The 22,531-nt window shown below is 48.1% G+C and overlaps 1 protein-coding gene across 2 annotated transcripts in view; it reads right to left on the bottom strand.

Moving 5' to 3' along the window:
* Nucleotides 1–21,627, bottom strand: part of G3bp2 (G3BP stress granule assembly factor 2) — a 58,090-nt gene extending 36,463 nt beyond the window's left edge. For both annotated transcript variants that reach the window (XM_048363987.1, XM_048363988.1), the window contains exons 1-2: nt 21,592–21,627; nt 2,373–2,444 (exon numbers count right to left, since the gene is read on the bottom strand). In XM_048363987.1, the coding sequence (XP_048219944.1) occupies nt 2,373–2,444; nt 21,592–21,603 (84 nt within the window). In that variant the 5' untranslated portion in view covers nt 21,604–21,627. The remainder of the gene's footprint in view (nt 1–2,372; nt 2,445–21,591) is intronic.
* Nucleotides 21,628–22,531: the final 904 nt, after the last annotated feature.

The following is a 22,531-nucleotide window of genomic DNA, read 5'->3' as shown; positions in this document are numbered from 1 at the left end:
TTTCCAGGAGCTGGTGGCTCACGTCTGTCATCTTACTCAGGAGGGTGAGATCAGTGGATCAAGGTTAGAAGCCAGTCCAAGCAAACAAGTCCTCCAAACTCCCATCTCCAATTAAGCACCAGAAAGACTGGATGTAGCACTGTGTGGCTCAGGTGGTAGAGCTCTAGCCTTGAGTAAAAAGGCTCTGGGAAGCAAGTGCCAATGGCCCATGGAGGCTGACATCCGAGGAACACAGCTCAAAGCCAGCCAGGCAGGAAAATCCACGAAGCTCTTCTCTCCAGCTAACCACCAAAAAACTACAAGTGGAGATATGGCCAAGTGGTAGAGCCCTAACCTTGAGCACAAACATTCATAGGGCCCCGAGTTCAAGCCTCAAGAACGGCGCCTACACACACAAAACATTCCATGTGGGTTGTTCTCCATTTTCACACCCATCCAACATAAAAATACGTGGAAAATAAGGCCCTTCTAAAGCAACATAGAAAATTATATTTCAATCTTTTTTTAGAGGGGGGGGATGGGCCTGGGTGCTGTCCCTGCTGGGCTCCTTTTGCTGGAGGCTCGCACTCCCACCACTTGAGCCATTGTGTCAACTCTAGCTCTTTCTGAAGTCTAATGGGCTGGGGATATGGCCTAGTGGTAGAGTGCTTGCCTCATATATGGGTTTGATTCCTCAGCACCACATATATTTTAAAAAATTTTTAAAAAAGGCCAAAAGTGCACTGTGGCTCAAGTGGTAGAGTGCTAGCTTTGAGCAAAAAGAAGCCAGGGACAGTGCTCAGGCCCTGAGTACAAGCCCCAGGAATGGCAAAAAAAAAAAAAAAGAACGTCTAACACTCTCCTGCCCCATGATCCTCAGATCTCAACCTCCTGAGTAGACAGAAATACAGGTGTGAGCCATAAGCGCCTGGCATTGGTGCACTGTATTCTTGATGCCTGTACTCCACCACTAATATTTCAGCCCAGAATGTTCAACAATCTGAATGAACCATCTGGGATGGTACTCCCCCTCCTACAATTCCTGGACAACTTTCCACAAACAACTCGTGGAGGCTAGATCATAGCACAAGGCAATGTAGCCAAAGTAACGATAGATACATAATTCCACCCTAAGGTTCAAACTGATCGTGCATACCTCTCTGCTACTCCTGAAGACCAAGAGTCTTAGATAACAAAGGGACCGGAGGATTTGGCAAGGCCAAATGTTTACTTAGAAATTTTGGCCCACATGTCTAGGGTTATTTTTAACTGCCAAATAAGGAGCTGGTCAAGGAATTACCACCATCTTCCAACACAGATAATCTAACAGCAGTGAATGACTCCTAGATCCAGGTACTCAACAGTGCTAATGTTTACTAGACGCGCAGGGGGTACGAAGCCTTCAACCCGCAATCGGTACCTCACCCCAACTTTACGGGCGGGAGAACTTTCTCATTCCGGCTTCGATGCACGTGTTCTGTCCTTAAAGAAGGCAGAGTCCTCAAAACTCTGTTGAAATAAATTAGTCGGGGGGGGGGAGAGGGCGGGAATCGGCGTCTGCGGAGAACTACAGCAGCACAGAGCCATCTTATGAGTAATCTGATCATTTAGAGAAGCGAGAAAAACTCGATCCGACTCGACTCACAAAACTGATACCGTTTAAAAATCCGCGTCCCCCCCCCCCGCCCTCCCCAGAGCACCCGGGCAGGGTGCAGCACACCGCCTGGATAAAAGGGGGGGACCCGGGGCAGGCGCACCCGAGAACCCGCGCCCCGGGCGGGCGGCGCGGCGCGGCGGCCGCCTTCACACCCAGACTCGGCTTCCGCGCGCGGAAATGGTGCCCGGAGGCCGCTACTTTCGCGTCGGCGTCGGCCCCGCCGCTCCCGCCTCGCCTCGCCCCCCTCCCCTGCCCTCCCCTCCCCTCCCCCACGGGCGGGGCGCCCGCCCCGGCCGCCGCCGCCGGCACGAGCCGCGCGCGGTCCGGGCAGGTGGGCTCCGCGCCCCGGCCTCGCCGCGGCCCCTCCTCCTCCTCCTCCTCCTCCTCCCCCTCCTCGGCCCGGCCCGCGGCTCCGGGGACGCCGCGTCCCCGCCCCACCTGGGCGCCCCCCACCTGTGCCCCCCGCCCCCGGCGCCCGGTCCGCCCCACGCGCGCCGGCGCGGCCGCCCCCTCCCGCCCTCCGCACGCCGCCGGCCCGGCCCGGCCCTCACCTCCGAGGGGAGCGGGGCTCGGCTCCTCGCGCGCGCCGCCTCGGCGGCGTGGGCAGCCGCCGGCGAGAACAATGTCTCCGCTCCCCGCCGGCCCCCCGGACGGTTACCGCGAGGCGCGACGCGCGCGGGGAACGTCCCTCCCCGCCCGGCCGCCCGCCCGGCCGCCCGCCCGGCCCCGCACACACCTCCAACCAACAGCGGCGGCGGGTGAGGCGCGCGGAGGGCGGCCGCGGCGGGGTGCTCGGCGCTCGCCGCCGGTCTCCTCCTCCTCCTCCAAGCCCGGAGCAGCCTCGGAAGCCGGGGAGCCGCGAGCCGCTCGGCCGCGCCACACACACACACAGACACACCACCGCCTCTCCTCCCGGGCGCCCGGCGATGCGGCGAGCGAGCGACGAGGCACACGGACGTCCCGCCCCCTTCGCCGCCGCCCCCTCTTATTGTTTTACCCCTGCCGACGGGCCCGGGGAACCCCCCGGCGCGGCCCCAGCCAATCACGCGCCGCCTCCGCCGGCCCGGGCCCGCCCCCTCCCGCGCGTCCCGCCGCGGAGCACGCGCAGTACGCCGCCGCGCTCGCGCACGCACGCGCCCGCCCGCCCGGAAAGCCGGGGAACCGGAACCGGCCTGCCGCCGGGGCCGGAGTCCGCTCGCGTGACGTCACAAGGAGGCTGCGGCCTCGCCGCCCGGCGTCCGCCCGCCCGCCCGCCCGCCCGCCCGCCGCGGCGCGCCGCCCGGGGCCGACCCGTACGAGCTGCCGTCGTCTCCGGGAGTGAGGCCGCTGGCGGGCGGATGGCCGCCCTGGCCGGACCCGGAACTGCATGCGGCAGCCAGGTGTCTGCGGCCCGGGGCCTGCCCAGCTCACCTGTGTGTGAACCCGATCGGGAAATGGAGGCCTCCAGTCCTGCCGAAAAGGTCCTATTCGCCCTCATCGTTTAGAGCCATATGTATATATGTAGATGTGTGTGTGTGTGAGTGTGTATACACACATCTACATATATACACATATATACATAAACATACATAGGTACACACACATATCTATTACAGACCTTGGGGACATAGGAACGTATAGGACTAGGGGCTCTTTAGAGGGAAAAGGGCTTCTGCAATGTGGCCCTCAAGCGTCTTAATACATAAAACGTAACAAAACCATGTATGAATAAGCCTTTCCTAAGCTAAGGCTAAGGGCTAGAAATACCAGGGAAGAGAACAGTCTCGTCTCAGAGCTAGGCCCAGATTTGTCCCTTAGTACGGACCAGACTGTCCCTTGACCTTGATTCATGGAAAAAGTCAAATCTGGTATAAGTCAAGATGCTACTTGCCTCTTAAATCGGGCAGTCTCTTCGGAGAATATCAAAAGAGCAGGGAAAAGCTGGACCTAGGCAGCTCATGCCAGTAACCCTACTTTCTTGGAAGGCTCAAATCTTGAGGATCCCGGTTTACAGGCAGCCCTGACAAGAGAATCCGTGATTACTTTCATCTCCAATTTACCACCAAAGCGGGGAGCTGGTGGCTCATGCCTGAAATCCTAGCTACTCGGGTGGCTGACATCTGAGGATCATGATTTGAAGCCAGTCCAGACTAGAAACTCTGGGAGACTTACCTCCAGTTAACTACTAAAAAAGCAAGAAGTGGAGCTGTGGTCCAAGTGGTAGAGCGCTAGCCTTTAGTGAAAAGGCTAATGGACCCAAACCCCCGGCCCTGAATTCAAGTCCCAGTAAAGGCACAAATGGACACATGGGCACACTAGGGCCTAGGCAAAACAGAACAACAACAACAAAAAGGCGGAAGTGGAGCTTTGGTTCAAGTGGAAGAGCACCAGCCTGAGTGAAACTGCTAATAGGCCCAGGCCCTGAGTTCAAGCTGCAGTCCAGGCACAATGTGGGCACGTAGGCACACGAATGTGGCGCACGTGTGTGTATGCACGCACACACACACAAATTGCAGAAGAATTTTGGAATGAGGGTTAAAATGGTGAATTCTGAACACAGAAAATACATAGGCAGACTATCACTTTTATGAAATGAACCTGAGATGATTGTCCTTTCATAATACATTCAGATTGCCTTTCAAACATAACACATAATCAGACAATCTTCTAATTTATGGAATTAAGGCTCACAATACCCAGATGAAGGACTGTCTTTTAGGCTCACTTTACAGATAAAGAAAATTAGGCTTAAGAGATCAAGTAATTTACCCAAGCAGCTATTCATTTCAAACAGACCATGCCTTTGATTGAAAGCTTCATAGAATTCTGATCCTGGAGCTGGGGTCCAGTGGCTCATGCCTGCAATCCTAGCTATTCAAGAGGCTGAGATCTGAGGATTTCAGTTTAAAACCAGCCTGGGCAGGAAAGTCTGTGAGACTCTTATCTCCAATTAATCATCAAAAAAAAAAAAAAAAAAAGGCTGAAAATAAGCTCAAGCTGTAAAGTATTAGCCTTGAGCAAAAGAAGTTCAGGGACAGTACCCAGACCCTGTGTTCAACCTCAAGAACACACACACACGCACACACACGAATATTGTCATTGTGTTAGCTGCCACAGTGTACTTCTCAGCTGGGGACTTATTTGCCAAGCTATTACATTCTTCAGGATGAACTCTGTAATACTGATGCAAACAGTTCTGTAGGGCAATGGGTCTCAGAGCTTTTAATGAGCACCAAAATCACCTGGAAGGCTCATTAGACTAAGTCTCCTAGAGGTTCTGATTCCCCCAGACTGTGGTGATGCCTGAGAATTTTCATTTCTCACAAGTTCCCAGGTGATGACATTGTCCAGAAAAAGAAATATATTCAGGACTGGAAATGTGGCTTACTGGTAGAGCTCTAGAGCTGAGCACAGAGAGGCTCGGGAACAGAGCCCAAGGCCTGAGTTCAAGCCCAAGGACTGGCAAAGAAAGAGAAAGAAAGAAAGAAAGGAAGAAAGAAAGAAAGGAAGGAAGAAAGAAAGAAAGAAAGAAAGAACGGAAGGAAGGAGAAAGAGAAAGGAAGGAGAGAGAAAGAAAGGGAAGGAAAGAAAGAAAGGAAGGGAAAAGAATTCATTACCTGACTAATGAAAGAAAGAAAGAAAGAAAGAGAAAGAAAAGAAAGAAAGAAAGAAAGAAAAGGAAAGGAAAGGAATTCATTAACTGACTAATGAAATGGTAGCCCTTCTGTACAACATAATAGTAACAATTTTTGAGGTGGGTCATGGGGCTTGAACTCTGGGCCTAGGCTCTTCAGCTAATGCTCTACCACTTAAGCCACAGCACCACTTTTGGTTTTCTGGTGGCTAACTGGAGATAAGAATCTCGAGGACTTTCCTGCCCAGGTTGCTTTGAACTGTGATCCTCAGGTCTCAGCCTCCTGAGTAGCTAGGATTACAGGTGTGAGCCACATTTTTTCAATATAAAAGGATTGTGAGTATAGCACCAGTAGCAGACTACCTTCATAAAGCACAGAGTTCAAACCTAAGTTCCCCCCCCCAAAAAAGAAAAGAAACAAAATAGCAAGAAACACTTGCTGGTAGGTAGCTAACCATGATGGGGGAATGTAAAGGAAACCTAAAATGAAGGATGGCATCAGAAGATCTCAGAAAACTGTAAACTTTTCAACCAGCTTATACTGCCACAAGTCAAGATGGAATGTCACACGATGAGTTCTTTGAGTATCACATCGCCTAAGGATTCATGATAGGCGTCATTCCGGCCAAAGGTGAGTCCTGGGATAGCTCCTAACATTTTTAGATCTTTCATTTGCCCATCCAATCTAGTAAACCCTGACCTAGAGGTCACGGGGGAGGAGACAAGACGGTGCATCTGCCTCTTGAGCTGGTCCTTGTATGGGGGCAAAAGTTACTGTCATTCTCATGTTAAAGATGGCCCACTTCAAGTCTATTGAAAGTGCATTCCTTTCCTAATAAGCCTTTCTCCCATTCTCCTGTTTTAGAGAATTAATATGATCAGACCTCGACCTTGGCTCCAAATAGTCAGGACATTTAGTTTAGTTTAGTTCTAAGGTTACAGGAAAAGCAGGCTTCAGGCACCTCTGGCTCTTGGGTATTTACAATTAATTAGTGCATACTGGGGACTGTGGAGTTGGGAGAGGAAGGAGAAAATACTCAGCTCTCTTCAATTTTAATAAATTACGTATCTCCTAAAGGCCAATTTTTTTTTAACCTTCTAAAGGTTTCTTGAGTCAGAACCTTTGGAATGCCTTTCCGCAGTGATAGCCTCTGTCCAGGTTCGGACCCCTTTTGTCTTTCCAGGATGATTTCAGTAGCCACCTAACTAAGATCCCTAACCTTCAGTCCCCTATTCTCATGAAGTCAGGTAGAAGTCCCACTGTGGAATGGTTCTCAATGTCAGTAGGGTTCTCTTCCCTTTCCCTTCAATTATTCTGGATTAAACACTTCATATCACTAGTACTGCCAGATAGTAGCTCAAGCCACCATTTCCTATTACAACTTTTTCCCTTTTTTTTGGCCAGTCCTGGGCTTGAACTGTGGGCATAGGCTGTCCCTGAGCTCTTCTGCTCAAGACTAGCTAGGGCTCTCCCACTTTGAGCCACAGTACCAATTCCAGTTTTCTGGTGGTTCCCTGGAGATAAGAGTCTCGGGGCCTTTCCTGCCCCGGCTGGCTTTGAACCTCGATCCTCAGATCTCAGCCTCCTTAGTAGCTACGATTACAGGTGTGAGCCATGGGCACACAGCTTGCATAGTGGTTTAAGAGTTCCAAGATACTTTCAAATGCCCTAAGTCAGCTGGTAGGCAAGCTGCACAGGACAAAAAGTGGTTAATTTAAAAGGAGACGGGAGCTTCTGACTCCCATCACCATAGCATGCCCTACTATGAAATGACAACCTTCCACTCCCATGGAGCAGGACTTGCCCATTGAACACGCGCTGCACCGAGAGTGGGATGAGTCTCTTCCTTTCTGAGACAGAGAGAGACAGGAGAAAGCCTGTTAAAGCCTGAAGAAAGAATCAAGTGTGAATTTCTCTCTGCAGTCTTTCCATCCATTATCTCTTTGTGAGGCTTAGACAGGTGAGAGCTAAACGGGTGCTGTTTTCTTCCACATTTGATTATTGAGTGTGTGAAATAGGTCTCATTTGCAGCAAAGTATATGAGAAATTTGTACTGCCTGCTTATCTTATCCCTCCTTCAGAATTTAGAGACAATCATGACCAAAAGTCAGTGTACAATGAATTAAATTACGACATTGCCAAAGGGAAGTCACTTGAACTGGTGATTTTGTTGTTGTTGTTGATGTTCATGGGGCTTGAGCTCTGGGCCTAGGTGCTGTCCCTGAGCTCTTCAGCTCTACCACGAGAACCACAGTGCCATTTCCGGTTTCTTGTTGGTTAATTGGAGATAAAAGTCTCACAGAGTTTCCTGCCTGAGCTGGCTTTGAACCATGATCCTCATATCTCAGCTTCCTGAGTAGCTAGGATTACAGGTGTGAGCCACCAGTGCCAGCAATGGCTTTTATTCATTTATTTATTTTGCCAGTCCTGGGGCTTGAACTCAGGGCCTGAGCACTGTCCCTGGCTTCTTTTTGCTCAAGGCTAGCACGCTACTTCTTGAGCCACAGCACCACTTGTGGCTTTTTCTGTGTATGTGGTGCTGAGGAATCAAACCCAGGGCTTCATGCATGCTAGGCAAGCACTCTGCCGCTAAGCCACCTTCCTAGCTCAGCCTTTAATTTTTATAGTTACCTTGACAGCCAAAACCACCACCCCAGGCTGACTGATCTAAGAGATCTAAGAGATACTGTAATCCTGGAAAGTATAGCAACTAAAATACTGTAAGTGAGGAAGTCATCAGCCCACAGTAGCCTGGAGTCTACAAAATGATTGAAAAGAGAAAAAATTCCGGGCTGGGAATATGGCCTAGTGGCAAGAGCGCTTGTCTCGTATACATGAAGCCCTGGGTTCAATTCCCCAGCACCACATATATAGAAAATGGTCAAGTGGCAGAGTGAAGCCAGGGACAATGCTCAGGCCCTGAGTCCAAGGCCCAGGACTGGCAAAAAAAAAAGAAAAGAGAAAAAATTCCAACAGGGTTTATCTCGCACTGCTCAGAGTGCACTACATTTGTCAAATATGAACATTCTAGCCATTATTGGGCTGCAGCAGAGTGTGCTTAATTCCTCAAGTCTTACTGCCTGGATAGGAGTTGCCTCAAGGTTATCCAATGGGCTCCTCTCTGATTTCGTCTCACCAAGCACGGAGGAGGCCTGGTCAGCAGTTATTATTTATTTTTATGTGTTTTTTTTTTTTTTTTTGTTTACTGGGAAGGCCTCTCTCCCTTTGTGAAATAGAATTCTTGTGGCTCATTAATTAGTCTCCCATAGGTTAAGTTAGTGTCAGAGAGTGTCCCTAGGCCAGATTTCTCTGTTAGAAGAATGAGGAGGTATACCGAGAGGAGTCAGGGCAGAGGAGCCAATTCTCCACTTAAATATAGAAGTACAAAACGAATGGATCAAATCCCCACCCCCTTTTTTTTCCTGAGCTGATCAGAGTTTTCTGTGTCTGTGTGCGTGCGTGCGTGTACTTGACAGTCCTGGGGCTTGAATTCATAAGGGTTTAGGCACTGTTCCTGAGTTTTCTGCTCAGGGCTGGCACTCTACTGCTTGAGCCTGCCCCATTTCTGGCTTTTTGGTAATTAAGTGTCTCACAGTCTTTCCTGTACAGTCTGACTTCAAACCTCAGTCCTCAGATCCCAGCCTCTCCATAGCTAGGATTACAGGCATGAGCCACCATGCCCAGCTCACTAAGTATTCTGTGACACTGGACAAGTTAGATTATTTCCCTGACCCTTAACGTCCTCATGGAAAATAGCCTGTTTGTAGCGTTCAACACAGTTTCTGGTAACGAATGCATATATGGTTCTTGTGGAAAAACTAAGTCAAGCCTGGCATGGTGGTTCACACTTGCAGTCTAAGCACTGAGGAGGCTGAGGCTGAGTTCAAGAGCTCAGAGCTACAATGGACAACAGAAGCAAGACCCCACGTCATAAAGTCATGGATAGTACAGAACCCTTCTCCATTGCTTTATTCCCTATTCTTTCCTTGGACCAACACTTGGTTGTTGTGCAGAGTGAAGAAATCATAGCCCATCTTTATCTTAAAGATAGTCAAATTAAGAAGGAATAGGAAAAGGATGCAATACCTTCAAGAGCAAGTTTGTTTCTATAATCTTTTTCAGCAACCAGGCTGTAAAGCTATTTCATGTAGTTTAAAAAAAAAAAAAAGGGCTGGGGATATAGCCTAGTAGCAAGAGTGCCTGCCTCGGATACATGAGGCCCTAGGTTCGATTCCCCAGCACCACATATACAGAAAACGGCCAGAAGCAGCGCTGTGGCTCAAGTGGCGGAGTGCTAGCCTTGAGCGGGAAGAAGCCAGGGACAGTGCTCAGGCCCTGAGTCCAAGGCCCAGGACTGGCAAAAAAAACAACAAAAAAAAAGATTTTACACATGAAGCATGAAAGTTTACACGTGAAAGTTTTCATTAGAAAACTTAAAGTGATAGTAGAATCTCTATGAAACTTCTGATTAGAAAAAAAATCTCCCTACAGAAATTAGGAAGCTAATAGAATGAAAACATATATCCTCTTCCTTCTACCTTTAGGCTAGTTTAGAGTGGAACACAGCCAGGAGTTCCTCCTACCAGGTCAATGTCAAACTTGTTTCCACTCCTCCATCCCACTTCCTCTAACAGCTAGCTAAACTCCCGGATCTGGCCCCAGGACAAAAGAGCACTGCTCTTAGATTTATCTCTGCTGCCTACTTGGAAGAGGTTTAGGACTAAGGCAGGAATCATCTCCAATTCAAGATGAGTCAGTCCTGTTCTGCAGATTAGACCCGGACCCCAGCATTTATTTATATCAATTCTGAGCTTGAACTCAGGGCCTAGACCCTGTCTCTGAGCTCTTTTGCTCCAGGCTATCACTCTACCACTTGAGCCACAGTGCCACCTCTGGCCTTTTCAGTTTATGTGGTACTGAGGAATCGAACCCTGGGCTTCATGCATGCTAGGCAAGCACTCTACCACTAAGCCACATTTCCCAGCCAAGAACCTAGCTTTTTAGAATACCTATGCCTTCCTCCTTCCAGACTTCCACTCTGACCTATGCCTTGTTGATTCACACTATATTGGTCTGCTCTGGCTCTAAATGACCTGGTTTATGGCAGCTGACTCAGAACTGACAGGAGCTCCCAGTTTCCTTTCTATATCTAGCTAGGTTTCACTGACCCAGTGTGGCCTGGCCTTGACTCCAGAAACATGACCTCAAATTACCCAAGTTCTGGGTGGTGACCTGAAAAGGAAAACTGCAACGGAAAGTTACTGCTCAAAGGCATTCGATAAAATTGTTCAAAGAGACAATAATGTTGGGAGTAAAAAGTTTTGCTTTTGTTTTTGTTTTGTTTTTTCCCCTTTTCCTCTAAGCAAGCAAGTGCTGTAGTGAGTCCAAAAGACTTTCAGCTCCTGAAATAGAAGAGCAGTAAGATATTTGGGGGTAGAAGGTTAAAAAGGAAATATTTCTGTAAGGAAAATTAAGATACAGAAGCATGTTAAAATAAAGATGTTAAAGCATTTTTATATTATATTTCAATAAAATGCTTTTTTTTTTTGCCAGTCCTGGGGCTTGAACTCAGGGCCTGAGCACTGTCCTTGGCTCCTTTTTTGCTCAAGGCTAGCACTCTGCCACTTGAGCCACAACGCCACTTCTGGCTTTTTCTATATATATGGTACTGAGGAATCAAACCCAAGGCTTCATGTATGCGAGGCAAGCACTCTTGCCACTAGGCCGTATCCCCAGCCCCCTAAAATGCATTTCTTTAAATGTTGCTCTAAATCATTTTATCCTTAAGTCTACCCACATTTGGGAGATGGGTACAGAGAATGTGTGAAATAATGAACATTTATGTGACGTAGTATATGTGTGTGTGTGTTCTTTTGTTGAAAGGGTCCATATCTCATTGTATTCTAAAATGATTAACAACCCATGATCTAAACTATGCACTATTTTAATGTATATATACTGAGCAGATATTTATTGAAATAAAAGGCTTCATAATAGATAGAATAGCATTTTTATTAAAAAGTCAAATTTAAAATTCTGCTAATCAATGATCTCAGGTTACCATTAACTACAGAATGGTGAACTGTTTCAGTCACACAGGATGTCAGTACTGGGGAAGACAGTGAATATTTCCAAAGACCTCCCTGTAAAATTCTTTGCAACTATTAATCTACATGTAATTTATTTCAAAATAAGTATGTGTGTGTGTGAGAGACAGACAGACACACAGACACAGAGAGAGAGAGAGAGAGAGAGAGAGAGAGAGAGAGAGAGAAAGAGAAGCACGGGGGCTTGAATTCAGGCCTTTACACTCTACTTGGCTTCTACCTGGCTTTTTTGTTCAAGGCAAATGCTCTATCGCTTGAGCTACATCTCCACTTCTGGCTTTTTGATAAGATTCTCAGGAACTTTTCTGCCTGGGCTGGTTTCAAACCTAGATCCTCAGATGTCAACCTTCTGGGTAGTTAGTACTACAGACGTGAACCACCATTGCCCTGCTAAAACATAAACACTTCCAATACTATACATTGATGTCTTTCATTCATACATTACCTAAACATGCATGTAATTTTCAGTGACTCTATGATACAGCTAAGATCGAAACCTACTGGTATAGTGGTTTCCACAAAGAAAATCTAAATTCTCATTTTGCCATTTATAAGTGGTATGACACAAATAAATTATCTGATATCTCTGAACTTTAGGTATCACTTTGAGATTTATGTTGCAGATATTAAGTTTTTAAAAAAATTTTAGGAGGGAGGGGGGAATGAGGGAGGAGGTAACAAACAGTACAAGAAATGTATCCAATGCTTAACGTATGAAACTGTAACCTCTCTCTCTGTACATCAGTTTGACAATAAAAAATTTTAAAAAATTATAATTTGATCCCTTTTTTCCCTTGAGAACCTAGATAATTTTCATTTTTCAAAGGAGATTTTTTTTTTTGGTGACTGTTATCAAGTTTTGTTCTGTTCTCTGGCAGCTTGTGCCTAATGTTCAAACTCCTTAATCTAAGTTGCTGAACCTCCTGTACTCTGGCTCCCTGATCTCTGAATTTGTCAATTGGGAATCTGATCCCTACCTTGGCTGACCTCCCAGACTTGGTATCTAGACCATCTGTCAAACAATTTCTGATTCTAGCTTCTCCTTTTAACTCTGTCTTAGTGTGTGTGTGTGTGTGTGTGTGTGTGTGTGTGTGTGTGTGTGTGTGTCCGTTTGGGGCTTGAACTCAGGGCCTGAGTGCTGTCCCTTAGTTTTTTTGCTCAAGACAGTCACTTTACCACTTGACCCATACCTCTAGCTATTTTTGTGGTTAACTTGAGATAAGAGTCTCACCAACTTTGCTGCCTGGGCCGACATCCAAGGGACAGCCTCCGATCTCAGCTTCCTATGGAGCTAGGGTAGCAGGTGTGAGTCATGAGTGGCTTGGTCTTGGCGCTGCTGAGAAGCCACGCGCGCTACACAGCAGGCCTTGGTGGGATCTTAAGGATCAATGGAAGGGATGAGATAGGTTAAAAAAAAAAAAAGTGCAAAAATGCAAGATGCCAAGGAGGTGGGGGGAGGCTTCTAGAGAAAAGCTGGCCCCACCCGGTTTGCAACTGTTCTGTTCAGACCTCAAGGTATTTTCAAAGGTTTTGGAACAGGATGGTGAGAGTTTCAGAATCCAAACCCGCCAGCTTTTCTTGGATGAGCTGCCAGAGCCGGCTTTCCTATGGGAATCAGGAGGAATCCCTCGGGAGGAGGCGTCTCTCCTCTAGTTTTACAGCTACCACCAGCACATGGTTCATTGTATGTACTGGCCCGCCTCTCCAGGCATCCAAGATGCCCATCTCTGCTACTGAGACAGGTTTTCTATACTTGAAAATGGGAGAAGCCCCATGCTGTGGTACATAGCTATAAATAAACACAGGTACCTATGTCCCTTGAACCCAGGAGTTCCAGGCCAGCTGAGGCAGTATAATATAACCCTGTCTTGAGAGAGAGAGGCTACAATCCTATCAACTCAGGAGGCTACGACCTGAGGATCAAGGCTCAAAGCCAGTCCAGTCTAAGAGACTCTTCTGGGACTCTTCTCTCCACTTAAGCAGTAAGAAATCCAAAGTGGAGGCTGGCTCCAGTGTGCAGTGCCAGCCTTGAGTGGAAAAGCCACAGAACAGCCAGCCCGTGGCGCTTTCCTGTAACCCCATCTACTCTGGAGGCTGAGAGCTGAGGATAATGGTTCTTAGATAACCCTGAGGAGGACCGTTCAGGAGTGTCTCTCTCTGTCTGTCTCTGTCTCTCTCACTCTTTTTGCCAGTCCTGGGACTTGAACTGTGGGAACTATCCCTGAGCTTCTTTTTGCTCAAGGCTAGGACTCTACCACGTGAGCCACAGCACCATTTCTGGATTTTTCTGTTTATCTGTTACTGAGGAATCAAACCCAGGGCTTCATGCATGCTAGGCAAGCACTCCACCACTAAGCCACATTCCCAGCCCTGGGAAGACTCTTTTTTTTTTTTTTTTTTTTTTTTGGCCAGTCTCTGGGACTTGGACTCAGGGCCTGAGCACTGTCCCTGGCTTCCTTTTTGCTCAAGGCTAGCACTCTGCCACCTGAGCCACAGCGCCACTTCTGGCCGTTTTCTAGATATGTGGTGCTGGGGAATCGAACCCAGGGCTTCATGTATATGAGGCAAGCGCTCTTGCCACTAGGCCATATTCCCAGCCCTGGGAAGACTCTTATCTCCACTAAACTGCAAAAAAACAAAAACAAAATAAAAATCTGGAAGGGGCGATGTGACTCAAGTGGCAGAGCACTAGCCTTGAGCACAAAGGTGCAGGGACAGCACCCATGCCCAGAGTTAAAGCCCCAGAACTGTCAAGAAAGAAAAGAAGGGGCTGGGGATATGGCCTAGTGGCAAGAGTGCTTGCCTCATATATATGAGGCCCTGGGTTCAATTCCCCAGCACCACATATACAGAAAAATGGCCAGACGTGGCGCTGTGGCTCAAGTGGCAGAGTGCTAGCCTTGAGCAAAAAGAAGCCAGGGACAGTGCTCAGGCCCTGAGTCCAAGCCCCAGGACTGGCCAAAAAAGAAAGAAAAGAAAAGAAAAAAAAACCTGAAAAAGCCAAGGAACAGCACCCAGGCCCTAAGATTAAACCCTAAGCCCTAATACTGCCCCACCCACCCTCAAAACAAGAACAAAAAGGGAGGATGGGCGGGAGAGAAAGAAATAAAAGACAATGAGGAGGCTCCTGCCTATAAACCTAGCTAACTCAGGAGGCTGAAATCTGAGGATTGTGGTTCAAAGCCAGCGAAAGTATGTGAGATTCTTATCTCCAACGAACCACTAGATAACCGGAAGTGAAGTAGTACCTCAAAGTGGTAGAGCACTAGTCTTGAGCAAAAAAGCTCAGGGACAGCTCCCATGACCAACAGAGCTTTCATGCCTGCTAAGCAAGCACTCTACCACTAAGCCATATTCCCAGGCTAGAGCAGTTAATTCTGAAATCCATACATTGTGATCCTTTGCAATTGCTGCTTGCTTATCCCCTGAAACAAGTGGGTATAAGCCTGAAAAGAAAGCACTGCTGCTGTCCAGAGTCAGACAGAGGAGCAAGCTGGCCACAGAAGCCCCAGGTAAGGTGCCCATGGCTCAACCTGTGATCCTAGCTACTCGAGAGACTGAGATCTGAGTATCAAGCCTGGGAAGCTGGAACAACAAAGCCCATGAGACTCTGGTCTCCAATTAACCAGCACAAAAGCCAGAAGCAATGGCTGGGAATGTGGCCTAGTGGTAGAGCGCTTGCCTAGCATGCACGAAGCCCTGGGTCCAATTCCTCAGCACCACATACACAGAAAAAGCCAGAAGTGGTGCTGTGATTCAAGAGGTAGAGTGCTGGGCTGGGGATATAGCCTAGTGGCAAGAGTGCCTGCCTCGGATACACGAGGCCCTAGGTTCGATTCCCCAGCACCACATATACAGAAAACGGCCAGAAGCGGCGCAGTGGCTCAAGTGGCAGAGTGCTAGCCTTGAGCGGGAAGAAGCCAGGGACAGTGCTCAGGCCCTGAGTCCAAGGCCCAGGACTGGCCAAAAAAAAAAAAAAAAAGAGGTAGAGTGCTAGCCTTGAGCAAAAAGAAGCCAGGGACAGTGCTCAGGCCCTGGGTTCAAGCCCCAGGACTGGCAAAAACAAAGAAAACAACAACAACAAAAAGCCAGAAGTGGATCTGTGGCTCAAGTGGTAGAGCTCCAGCCTTGAGCAAAAAGGTTAAGGGTCAAAGTCCAAGCTCTGAGTTCAAATGTATGGGCTGGGATGTAAGCTCAGTGGCAAAGCACTTGCCTAGCAAGTGCAATGTCCTGGGTTCAATCCCCAGTACCAAAAAAAAAAAAAAAAAAAAAAAAGACAAAAAAAATACAATTAAAAAAAAAAAAGTAATGTAAACCTTAGAAATGGGAGGCTAGCTTTAAAACACTGACTTGAGAGAAAAAGAGTTGACTGTTATCAACAGAGAAGTCACATTTAACTGCTTTCTGTCACCATAGCAAAGGTGCACAAAGGCACAATAGAACAGAGCAGAAGCATCTCATAGCATAGAAGCTAAGAGGGCCAAGGAGCTTCAATGAAAGGGATGGCTAACCGTCACTTATGGAGGAAAAGATACAAGAGACGGAGACTGAAAATCATGCCCAGGACATGGCTGGTAACCATCCAAAGACTTTTGACAGAAGGGGTTAAGCCTTCTGCAAAGCTCTGAGAGAGTAGGTGGGGAAGAAGTCAGAGGTGCCAAGCAAATCTGTTGGTATTTATGGCAGTGAGGTTGGAGCTGTGCTTGTTTTGGCCGTGGAGTTGCTAGGCTATGACACGCACACAGTGCACTGCTCCGTGACCCTCCTTTATGTCCAGAACTTATAATCACCTGCATCACCTATGCTCACCTAGTACTAAGTAAAAACTGATCTTGTGTTTCAAGGGGGACTTCAGTATCTCTCTTCCTCTCTCTCCTTGGCAGCCTCAATCTGTGGTCAGCAGATTCTAGAGCCCATTGTTTGGGTAGTGTGTGAGAGTCATCTAAGAGCAGACTGCCCATGAAGAGGGGGTCTCCATCTTCCTTTCTGTTTGCACATTTGCTTTTACCTCCAGGTGCCCAGTCGCCTTGGCGTTAGAACATTTAAATCCTGGAAGCAGCTGCTCCTGATCACCAACGTTGTCATGGAAAGAGAACCAAAGCAGTAGTGGGCAGCCTGCTAATTTCAGAAATGTAATTCTGTTGTACAGTTCTTGATTGGCACACACACAAGCACATGCGAAGTTACCCTAATGTCGTTTTCTATATGGCAAGTGGTCTTAATATGCTTAACAAGATAGAATGTGGCTGATTCTAATAAAGATAAGTTGAAGAAAAGTGAAATGTCTTCCTTAAAAGTTGTAAGGCAGCTGGGAATATGGCCTAGTGGCAAAGTGCTCGCCTCGTATACATAAAGCTTTGGGTTCAATGTAGCTGATAGGAAAAAAAATGTCATGAACGGGTAATTTATAAAAGAGGGCTGGGAATATGGCCTAGTGGCAAGAGTGCTTGCCTCATATACATGAAGCCCTGGGTTCGATTCCTCAGCACCACATATCTAGAAAACGGCCAGAAGTGGCGCTGTGGCTCAAGTGGCAGAGTGCTAGCCTTGAGCAAAAAGAAGCCTGGGACAGTGCTCAGGCCCTGAGTCCAAGGCCCAGGACTGGCAAAAAAAAAGAAAAAGAAAAAGAAGAAATAAGAAAAGTCAATCCGTTGAAAACATTCAACTTTACTGATCATGGAAGACCAAGTAATAACCTCCCTCAAACACACCCTGGTCCGAACCAGCAGACTTATGAATATCTTATAAGGCAAAAAAGACTTTGTAATAGATAAATATCAAATGAAGGATCTTGAGACAGTGTGGGGAAGCCCAAGGTAATCATGATAGTTTTCATAATGTAATGCAGAAACTGAGTCACAGCCATCCCTGGCCTAGCACCTGGGGCTGCTGCTTTCACTGACATCCTGGAGCCTAGCCAGGAGATGGGGGAGGGGGAAAAGGGGGAGGGGGACTTTCACCCAGCTCCAAGGCCTCCAGGGGAGAGGAACCATCCTTGGAATTGCGGATGCCTGGCTCCACCAGTAGAGTCTGTAGGTCCTAGCTTTGAGGAATATGTAGATAGTGTTGTTTAGCCCAACATGAGCTCTGCTCCTCGTGCTGTGTTTCTGTATAAAGCTTGTTAAGGCTTGATCGCTACCCAACTTGTAACTTTTGTCTTTAAAAGCTTGGTGCAAGCTTTGTTCCGGGCCACAGGTTTTTGTAATTGGCCCGCCTGCTGACAGCTAGCATCCCTATAAAGACTCCAAAATTCGGACTTTCAAGATATGGCTTCTCTATTTCCTCATGACTGGTTTTTATATCTGATTTAAGGTATATTTTACCGCACAACAATAAGAGGAAAGCAAGTGTGCTGGTGTTGAGAGATGACTGCATGAGGAAGGAAGCAGTCGGTGAAGAAGATATAATGGGCATTTTGCTAATGGCTTTGACCAAGGAATCCAGGTGGTCAGTGGAAGCTGGAAAAGTCAAGGAAATTGATTCTTTTTGTAATTGGCTGGCCTGCAGACCACCCTTGTTTATTTCCTAACCCTTCAGTGTGGAAATATCTGTATCAAAAATTAGAACTTTGGCAAGGGATTCAGAAGAAATTTCCAAGTACTCCCCCCACAAGGTCAACTTGAACCACTATTAGATGAAATGTAAAACTGTCTACAAGAATCAGGACAACTGGTCAACCCTGAAAAGGTAAAAGTGGAGTCCAGGGTACCATTCTGGGAGGATTCTTGCATTATCCAGTCAGAAGGCCACTGGGCTACTCATCTGGGAACACTATCCATAGAAGAAAAGAGGAGTATCTTTCTATGTTGCCTTAGCTGAGGATATTCCTTAGACTGTGAACATTCTTTCATTGCCACACTTAGTAAATGATACTGAAGAAGGAAGGAAGGGGGATTCCGTAGACAATCTTTTGATTGTAATTTCACTCCTTGTAACTTCCTGTGGGAAGAGAAAGTGCTAATCGGAGTCCCTTCTTCCAAGAGTTACTTTCTCCTGAAATATTAACAAGTGAGTAAAATCTGAGTGTGGTACAAAGTTCATTTGGCAGAAGCAAGTTTCACAGGGTTTTGGTGTTTTTTTTAAATATAATTTTATTTTTATTATTAAAGTGGTATATATAGGGGTTATTAGCATTTCATAAGTTAGGCGATGAGTATATTTCTTTTGTTGGACAATACTGTCCCTTGGTTTTTCCCTATTTTCCCTTCCTGTCCCAGACCACAAGTTACAGAGTTCATTTTCTAAATAGTGTATACTGAATAGCATGATTCACAGGGTTTTAAACCAGTTTCTGGACTGGATCAAGCAGCACTACCTTTCAGTCTTCCAACCAACAGCACTTCAACATGGGCCATTATGCAATGTTTAGTGATTTTTCCTCCCCCAAACCTTTCATTCAGTATTTGCTAAGTTTCCACTTAGGACCAATACTAAATAAAATACATGGGAATGAAAAATAGTGTTTTTAGCCTCAGACTGAAAAACTGGGGTGGGATGCTGTTGCTTTATGCCTATGATCCTAGCATCTGTTTCCCACTCAGGAAACCGGTCTGACAATTCCCACTGAAAGCCAACCTGAGCAGAAAAGTCTGTGAGACACTTACCTCCAATTAGCCACCAAAAAAGCTAAAACAGAGGTATAGCTCAAGGGGTAGAGCACCTGCTTTGAGCTGAAAAAGCTAAGGGAAAGCAGCCTGACCCTTAATTCATACCCCAACACACAGGGAGGAAGGGGAGGAGATTTGCCTGTCTAGGAACAGGGGTAGAAAATAGGAAGAAAGCTACGATAGAGAAGTGGGGCCTGCTCTTCTGGTGGGGATGGGGGAGAGGTCTAAACTAAAGAAGGATTAGAAGCAACTTTGAGGATGGAAAATAGTCCAGGGAAGGATACCACAGAGGCAAATCCTGGGCATCAGAACACTCAGGAACTGAAGACTGACTGCTCAGTCAGGATGGGGTTTAAAATGGGCAGCACAAGACCAGGTAGGAGTGGCTCATGCCTGTAATCATAGCTATTCAGGAAGCCGAGATCTGAAGATAGGGTTTGAAGCCAGCCTAGGTAGGAAAGCCCATGAGATTCTAACTACCAAAAAAGCCACAAGTGGCGCTGTGGCACAAGTGGTAGAGTACTAGCATTGAGCAAAAAGAAGCCAGGGGCAGTGCTCAGGCCCTGAGTCCAAGCCCCAGGACTGGCCAAAACAAAAAAATCTTAAATTTTACCTTGAGGACAACAGGCACTACAGAGGGCGGGTAGTGTAAGGTTTTATCTCCTTTCCTGTGCTATTTGTTTGATTCATAAGAGGCTTCCAGCAAAGGCCATTTCATTTTCTTATTTTCTTGGTGAATTCAATTAAAAGGATCATTTCGACCTAAACACAATTCTATTTTGTGACAATAATTCTGTCTTTCCCTTGATTAATTTGAGATCTTCAGACATGCTAGATAATTTTTGGTAATTTTAGTAAATATTTATTTACTTATTTGACCTTTTGGCCTCTCTTGAGATTTGCCCTCAGTACTGAGAGAGTGTAAGATGAAAAGGCCTACCTAGGCTGGGCACTGGTGGCTCACATCGATAGTCCTACCAACTCTGGAGGTTGAGTTCTATGGGTAGTGGTTTGAAGGCAACCTGGGCAGGAAATTATGAGACTCTTTTCTCCAATTAAGTACCAAAAAAGGCCAGAGCAGTGACTTAAATGGTATAGCACTAGCCTTGAACAAAATAAAAGCACAGGGACAGCACTCAGGACTGACAAAAGAAAGAAAAAAAGGCCATCTGGGATAATATTCTCCACCACTACCTGACCGTTCTTTCCTCCAGTCCTTCTTCAGAGATGCAAATTGCTCACTAAGGGAAAGAGAATACCAACAAAAGCCCTGGCGGCACCTCCCGACTCCCTGGGAGGTCAGGGCCAGGAAGAGAAACAAAATAGTAAATTCCTGTTTTACCATTTCAACAGAAATCAAGCACATTGGCCAAAGCAAATGAAGTCCCCTTTGTACTTTCCCAGGGGATTTCCCGGTCCATTGTCCCCAGTCGGCTGTTGAGCCCGGGTCAGAGCTGGAAAGCTTATTTTTACAGATACAAACGAAAGGGCCGTTGCCAGTGGGTGCCCTCTGGTTCAGATTTGGAGCCACTAGGCCGCAGCTGGGCGAGTGAAGCCCTGGGGCAGGGGTGGGGGGGGTGGGGTGGGGTGGGGGGAGATTTAGCCCTGAGCTTCCTTTTGCCAGGCAGGGACAGTGCTCAGGCCCGGAGTTCAAGCCCCAGGACTGGCACAAAGGAAAAGGACAAGAGAGAAACCAGGAGAGCAGTGAAAAGAAGTCTGCGAAAGAAAGGCTACGGAGGAGAGTGCACATTTTCCTTGTACCTACAGACCGGAGGACTCGAGACCGTGGCGAGGGCAGCTCCGCGGCTGCGGGGGCTTCGGAGGACCGGCACCCACCCGGCCCTGCGGCCCCCGGGGCTCTGCCGGGGCCCCCACCCGGGCCCGGGGAGCAGCCTCCCGCTCGCCAGGCCTGGCGGGGTGCGTGGCCCTCGCGGTCCCCCGGGGGAGGGAAGGGCGCCGGGGTGACGGGGCCCCGCCCCCCTCCTGCCCGCCCCTCCCGGAGCCTCCGTCCTCCTCCCCCGGCCCCCGGGGTCTCCCCCGCTCCGCACCCCCGGCCCCCGGCCCCCTTCATGAGGACCTTGGGGGACGCCCCCCCTCCTAGCCCCCCAAAGCCTGGGGGGTCCTCAACACCTCTCCAAGGAGGCCCCCACTCCAGAGACCCGGCCCGCCCCGTCCCCGGGCTCCCTCCCCTGCAGGAAGCCCCCCAGCTCCCCCTCCAGAAAGGGAGCTTTCCTGGCCCGGTAGCCATCGCCATCTCCATCATCTCCATCATCTCCATCAACTCCATCTCCATCATCTCCATCATCTCCATCTCCATCTCCCTCCCCTCCTTCCTTCCTTCCTTCCTCCCTCCCCTCCTTCCTTCCTTCCTTCCTCCCTCCCTCTCCTCGTTCCTTCCTTCCTCCCTCTTCTCCTTCCTTCCTTCCTCCCTCCCTCCCTCCCTCCCTCTCCTTCCTGCCTCCCTCCCTCTCCTCCTCCCTCCCTCCCTCTCCTCCTTCCTCCCTCCCTCTCCTCCTTCCTTCCTCCCTCTCCCCCTCTTCTCCTTCCTCCCTCCCTCCCTCCCTCTCCTCCTTCCTTCCTCCCTCTTCTCCTTCCTTCCTTCCTCCCTCCCTCTTCTCCTTCCTTCCTTCCTCCTCCATCTCCTCCTCCCTTCCTTCCTCCCTCCTCCCCTCCCTCCCTCCCTCTGTGTCTATCCTTCTCTCCTCCCCCCCCCCCCCCACATACCATTGCATTGCATCCATTCCCCTTGGACTCGTGCCCTTGAGAGTGAGGCACATGCCCTCTCTTCTCTCCTCTTTCCTCCACCTCAAAAACCCCACAGCAGGGACTGGGGATATAGCCTAGTGGCAAGAGTGCCTGCCTGGGATACACGAGGCCCTAGGTTCGATTCCCCAGCACCACATATACAGAAAACGGCCAGAAGCGGCGCTGTGGCTCAAGTGGCAGAGTGCTAGCCTTGAGCGGGAAGAAGCCAGGGACAGTGCTCAGGCCCTGAGTCCAAGGCCCAGGACTGGCCAAAAAAAAAAAAAAACCCCACAGCACACCCCAAAACAAACCTATCCTTTTGGCCTTTGGGATTCTAGACACTAAACCTTTCATTTTCTCTTTCCTGAGCCTACTCACTTCAAAATCTGGATTCTTGGTTTCTCCTTTAAGCCTCCTAGGAGGCTGCAGGATAAAAATCCCTCCCTCTTGGAGACTGACACCTAGGAACAGACAAAGGACACTGGAGAGGGTTCTGCAACCCCCCACTCTTCCACCAAGACCACTCTTCCTCTCTTCTAGGTGTTAAAACATCCAATTCATACTCAAGTGCTTCAGCATCAAAATCGTTTGAAAGGTTTTCTGTTCTTGTTATCAATGTGTGTTTAAGATGGAGAGTCTGTTAAATTCTATATGCTAAATTTAAGTTTTGTCTTATATTTTGTTTCGTATTGCCTGACCACATGGTTCTATCATATTGGACAAAATAATTCCAAGAGAACTTATGGCCTATTTTCATTTTTTTGTGGGGGTGGGGGGCAGTGCTCAGGGCCTGAGCACTGTCCCTGGCTTCTTGCTCAAGGC

This window comes from Perognathus longimembris, chromosome 16 (assembly GCF_023159225.1).
Source record: "Perognathus longimembris pacificus isolate PPM17 chromosome 16, ASM2315922v1, whole genome shotgun sequence".
In the NCBI taxonomy this organism is placed as follows: domain Eukaryota; kingdom Metazoa; phylum Chordata; class Mammalia; order Rodentia; family Heteromyidae; genus Perognathus; species Perognathus longimembris.
This window is presented reverse-complemented; position numbering and strand designations above follow the sequence as displayed.